General features: G+C 41.8%; 1 protein-coding gene across 1 annotated transcript in view; it reads left to right on the top strand.

Annotated features, from left to right (window-relative positions):
* Positions 1-6,000, top strand: part of arid5b (AT-rich interaction domain 5B) — an 84,463-nt gene that overhangs the window by 68,403 nt on the left and 10,060 nt on the right. Inside the window, exons 7-8 of the mRNA XM_008293341.1 lie at positions 2,146-2,198; positions 3,318-3,415. Coding sequence (XP_008291563.1) covers positions 2,146-2,198; positions 3,318-3,415 — 151 coding nt within the window. The remainder of the gene's footprint in view (positions 1-2,145; positions 2,199-3,317; positions 3,416-6,000) is intronic.

Raw genomic sequence — 6,000 nt, forward strand, 5'->3', positions numbered from 1 at the left:
TCTCCCTCTTTCAGCCTTGTTGTCTAATTGCCATGCCATCGGTGTGTCATTTAGGCTGCATTGTGTTCCTGTTTTGTCATCCTTATCTCAGTGATAATTGCCCCTGCCAAATAGAGGGAAATTAAGAAAAGAAATTGCTAATGACAAGACATCTAAGAAAAGGCATGTTCTCTCATTTCCTTTATGTGTTCTGTTCCCTCCCAGTCCCGTGTGCTATTGTGGTAATTACAGTCGATGCATAACAAGCTAGTTAAATAGACCATCTCTCTGTTTCTACAGTCAGAAAGCACAATATGCCAGCGTGCTCAGTTCAAACAGAAAAACCTACCCAGCTCCCTTTGTTATTCCACCCGTGCATTGACAACGGTCGCAGAGAGGAGGGAAGGAAAAAATCAATGCTGTCAAATGCGGAGATAGGAAAATGTCATTTTGACAAATGCAAGGCTTTGTGTACGCACAGATTGAATTTTGATGGATTTCTCCCCAGGCGAGGCCTCCTTTTCTTATTTATAGGCCTTCATATAAAAATGTTAAACAATGATGTTACAGAAAGCAAATACAAATGTCATTGGCACAAAAGTCCTCCAATGAACTCGCGCTTCTTTGTTTGTGTGAAATATTTTCTTTCAAAGATAGACAGCCATTTGAAGGCTTTCTGAAAGCGTACGTGGCTATTTTTAGGAAAATGTTACACAAGACTTGTATTTTGATATGGCCTGTCATGGGGTATTTGCATGGGGAAATCAATGCAAATGAATTTGCATTAGTTCAAACAGAAGTTTGAACATATTGCCAAGTGTTTGATGCTTGTAATGGTTTTCATTCATACCTGCAGGCTGCAGCTGAGGGTTAACAAATCTCTTTGTCAGGATGAAGCATATGCTGTATTTTGTCACATAGTGGTGTTTGTTCAAGTACTCAGTATTCATTTGCAGCCTTTCAGCTCAAGTGCAGCATTGTTTTGTGTGAAAATGATGAAAAGCTGTTTTCATTTTGCCAGTTCAGGAATATGTGATTACTTCTGTCTATCTCATTTGTTTATTGCTCATTCAGTAGTTGCGTGTACAGTGTTTGGCTTCTCCCTAATCTGCATTTCATTGCACCGATACTCGCCGTACTTCCTGATATTGTGGTTATCATATGGTTTAGATTTTACCCACATATCAGCTTATAAAATAGGTTGCATTTTTTAAATAAAATATTCTAAATTAAATGTACTTAACCTTCTGAACCCCAAAACCTGCTGGCGAGTTAGAAAGGCATGTAATCTTTTTTTAAAAATCTCCAAAATTGCACCATTTATCAGAGTCAGAAACTGAAAACAGAAAGAATTTCAGCTTTCTAGCACGACTTAGCTGCCATGTCCTGTTGAGAAACCTAACCAAATTCAAGCTTAAAATAGAGATATTTCATCAAAATCTCTTTTCTACAAGTCTAGTGTATATTTGTTAAAAAATAAAGCGTTTGTTTGAACCAGATTCTGTGAAAAACTAAAAATTCTGAGCTCCTTGGTGCAGCCATGAGGCCGTTAGTGACTCAGCAGCAGCCAGCAGTCACATGACCAAAATTATTTCAGCTGAACTGCAGGATGTGTTCACACAGAACAGACAAGTATGGAAACAGGTTAAAGATACAAGCAGTATAATTTTTTTTTCTAAATATCAGAGGGGAACTAACATGTTGCACATAATGATTCCAGGTTTTTTCAATTTTTTAAAAATCAAAGAAATGCAGCTTTCTCCTTCCTAGCAGTGCTTGTGCTGTTGACATAGAGGCATTTTTATCATTGCACATATACAGCATAACATCTGTATAATAGCAAAATATAAACACACAGAAACTGCAAACAGCATTTGGATCATATACTCTGTGAAATACTAGTGGAGTAATTGATGTAGCACATCATAGTTCAGCACTCAGATTGGTGCCAGTCTCTGTGAGTGTATTTAGTACTTAAATGAATGACTTTAACGTGTATTGGACCGGCTTCACGTTTTCTTTCTCACTGCTGCTTTTACTTAAGTGGAGGATGAAAATATTCATCTCCGTCTCTCTGGTGTAATGACTGTATATGACGTCATGCCTTTCAGCTCGGGTCCTTTCCCAGAGTTTCTAACTGCCTTGTTTGTCTTCTGTCTCCCACAGTCAACCTTTGGACTATGTTTCAAGCTGCTCAGAAACTCGGAGGATATGAGTTGGTAAGTATTCACATATGTGGCAATATATTCCTTCTCTTTCGTAAAGGTCCCTCCCTCCTTTTCTTTCTTTTTTTTTTCTTTTTTTCTATCTCCCCCTCCTTTTCTGTTTCTGTTTCCCTCCTTCTCATATCCTCCTGCTCTCTTTTCTCTCGCTCTAATTCTGTCTTCCTACCTGTCTTTCCTTCCTGTCTTTTTCTTTTCTCTGCCCTCCTTCTGCCCCTTGAGGTCAGTCACTGTTTTCCCAAGAAGAAAGTCTTGCTCAGAGCCACTTTTAGCAGAAATGATGCTGTTGTTTCAAAACCCCCTTGGAGTGGAAAACACATGTTCCTCTGTTCTGCACTGGTCAGAAGGAAATTGGATAAATCGCTCATTTTTTCCCATGTTGGGGGAAAAAAAAAAGAAAAATTGAAGGGAAATGCACATACATACCCACAAGTGTGCACATGTGCAATGCTGTATGCAAGTGCACACACACACACACACACGCAAGTAAAGTGAGTCAGAAAAAAAAGGGTGTATGAGGCATTTAGCTTGGCAGCTTCACCTGCCGTTTATTCGCCCGCTATTCATGTACGACGTGTTTCCACAGTGAAGTCAATGTTTGATGTTAAGTCGTCAAGCGTATTGCTCATGCCCGTTTCTTCATTAGCTCGCTTTTATAATTTCATCCAAACAGACAGCCAGAGCGGGCCGTAAACAGGACACAGCTCATATAATTGGGGCTCGTATCCTTTAAAAAGCCTCATATCTGCGGCTGATTATCTCACGTTTCATGTTGAGGCTTTGTTAGCTCTGTGGCAGCCTGGATTTTTTGTGTTGTAGGCCGTCCGTTATTCCCATCTGTTACGGGATAAGGGGTTATAGCAGGAACAACTGACTGCATGATGTTAACAGAGCTTATTATGTTAGAGAATTGAGTGTTGAGGATTCAATAACTGGAACATCATGACTCAGTAAATCCCCAAGACCTTGAAATGATGTCAACCACTTAGATATATATTTTTTCTCTCTCTCATATTTTTTCAATTTTCTTTACTCTTCATTCGTCTTCTTGTCATCTTTTGTCTCTTTCTTTCTGCCTTTGCCTTATCACTCTTTTCTTCTCGCCCGTTCCTCCAGATCACGGTCCGCAGACAGTGGAAACATGTATATGATGAATTGGGCGGCAACCCCAGCAGCACAAGCGCGGCCACGTGTACGCGGAGACACTACGAGAGGTGAGTTATTATGTTCGGTGGTTATATATGACACATCGCTGTTATGCATGCACACATGGAACAGTTTGCATCGCCCGAAGTGAGTAAACTCCTTCACAGCTGCATCAAATATGATTGCACAATGCTTTATTCATAACATGAGGACACCGCAAGACAAATATTGATTTTATTCAAGGGAAGCCAGTGTAGTTGCACATACATGAAGAACAGCGCTCGCAACAGTGGGGTAGTCTGCAAATCACTCCTCAGCGCCTCTCACTGCTGTGGCATGTAGCTCTAATTGTTTTAAGTAATGCATTCCTTATGGATCTAAATCAATTCACGAGGCGATGAGATGCAGTTATTTTCTTCGGATTAATTGATCAGTTGCGAGGGCACTTTGGAACCAATTATGGCGTAATCTCCACCCCATTCTGCTCCGCGTGCCAACTAAAGAGGATTAAAAAGCTGAAAATAACAGCAAAGTTTTGAATTATTAACTGACCTACATGAATACGCCGTATGTACAGGAGCTGCGCCTCGCTACGCCTCACTATATGTATGCATTACAAGCGCACAAAGCTGCATGATAAACTGAAAACACCACTTTAATGTATTCATCTAATCATTCAGTCAGATACTGCAGCATTTTGAACCTCCACATTATAATCACTCAGATGGTATTACCAAACCAAAGCAAGCATATGGATATGATCCTGAGGGAGCTGTGGAGGGTATTATGCAGGGCTGCTTGTGCACACACACACACAAACACACACAAACATACTCACACGCCCACTTTCCCAAGGTTAAACAAATGCCAAATACGATCTTCCCAGCAAGAGATAACCAGTCGCTCATGAAGCAGGTCATTCCTCCGGGCCGGCGACCCTCTCCACATCCCTGCGGCTGCTGCAGGTTCATGCATCAGCACAGCTCAGGCACACACACACACTCACACACACACCTGTCAGTAATACAGCAATATGCCAGCCGTGCCATATGAGGGAGCCAGGCTGCTTCATATTGTGTCAGGATTGCATGCTGTAAGCGAATTCGCATGCAGAGGCAGCGGCGGCCAGAGTGGCTTTTCCAGGAAATTTGCGAAACCATAGGTGTGAGAGTGTATTTGCAGACAAGCTGACAATGTGCTTCTAAAATGTTCGGCTCAGGGTGCTTCAAGCTGCATTTCCAGGACGAATGTTTTTTTAAAGGAGGAGCTGCTGCACCGTGGACTTCCTTATTTACGCTAACAATAGACACGACTATCAATACCTGGTTTCAGAGAAAAAAAGGAAGAAAGAAAGAAAAAGTTGTTTTATTGCAAAAGTCAGAATATATCTTTCATCCTCGTAGAAGCTGCTTTGAAGCCAGATGTGAAAAGCTGTATTGTTCATTAGTGTGTAAGGTGTAAATAGGGTCGCGGGGAGGGAGGCGGGCGGAGTAGGACGAATTCATGTGGGAAGCGCTGAGGTGTGACTGCTGCTGCGCTGGCCTTTCCCTCTCCAGCCACCGAGAAGCAGCTGAGAGAAAATAATGCTGAATCAATACAAAGCAATAATATCCACACACTGCAGTGAATATCAGGCTGACAGAGAGAAGATGTAGGAGGGAGGGGTGAGGGCGAGAGAGAGAGAAGGAGAGAGAGAGAGAGAGAGATCAGCTGAAGCTGAGCAAGTTTCCATTCAGGGGAATAATTTTAGCTGAGCCTTGATGTTTGGGCTGCTTGGAGGGCAATTAGCTTCATTGTATTAACTCAGCAAACACGGCCATTCTCTCTGCATGATGAATGAGGCTGTTTGTGGGCTCGCTGAAGTGTGTGTTTGTTCCCCAGAGGCGTCTTTGTTTCCACCTTTAATCATTAGTCAATGTGCTACAGAAATATAATTCACGGGGAAGAATCTACAGTGTACAAACTGGAACAACACCTATGTTTTCCTCCTCTCTCAGAAGGATCACTTCCGATTTGTCTCAGCGGGCCAAAGTGGAGTAGAGCAGGAAATAAAAAGTCTCCAGCTAGTAGGAAAAAAGGAAACAATATTTCAGGACATAATTGCTTTCAATTAAGTGGATATTCTTGGCTGTCTTGGTGTTATTTGGGTTAAAGACTGTGAATATCCACAAGCATTCAGCTCTCATTTTAAATTATACACATTATCCCTTTACAGCCCTAATGGTAAAATCATATAAAATGGTTTCCTAGGAGATGTTATTGTGAAAGATGGAGCCAGGGGCATAATCACTATATTTATGCTGTCCAGGAGCAGGCGGTAATCACTGGCAGAAATGGGAGTTACGTAGCTGGAATTGAACAGGAGATAACCTCAGCTAATTGTCATTTTCAAAGTTAGTGTTGTTTAGTCACAGAGCGCCGTTCATTAGCGCGCGGGGGGAAAAAATCAATGTAGAAATGTCCAAGCCAAGGTCTGCCGCTGCAGCTACGGGGAAGCTTTAATGATATTTATTTAAACCGTTTCCCGAGATTAGCTGTCAGGGCCCAGCGCTCTGAATTAAAAATGAGGTCATGAAAAAGATGGCATCAATAACCTTGAAATAGACTGCCTTTTGCTTCTGTGCTGTGCCATTTTCTCTGTGCTCTCCCCCCC

The sequence above is a fragment of the Stegastes partitus genome, unplaced genomic scaffold (genome assembly GCF_000690725.1).
Source record: "Stegastes partitus isolate 25-593 unplaced genomic scaffold, Stegastes_partitus-1.0.2 Scaffold876, whole genome shotgun sequence".
Taxonomy (NCBI): Eukaryota; Metazoa; Chordata; class Actinopteri; family Pomacentridae; genus Stegastes; species Stegastes partitus.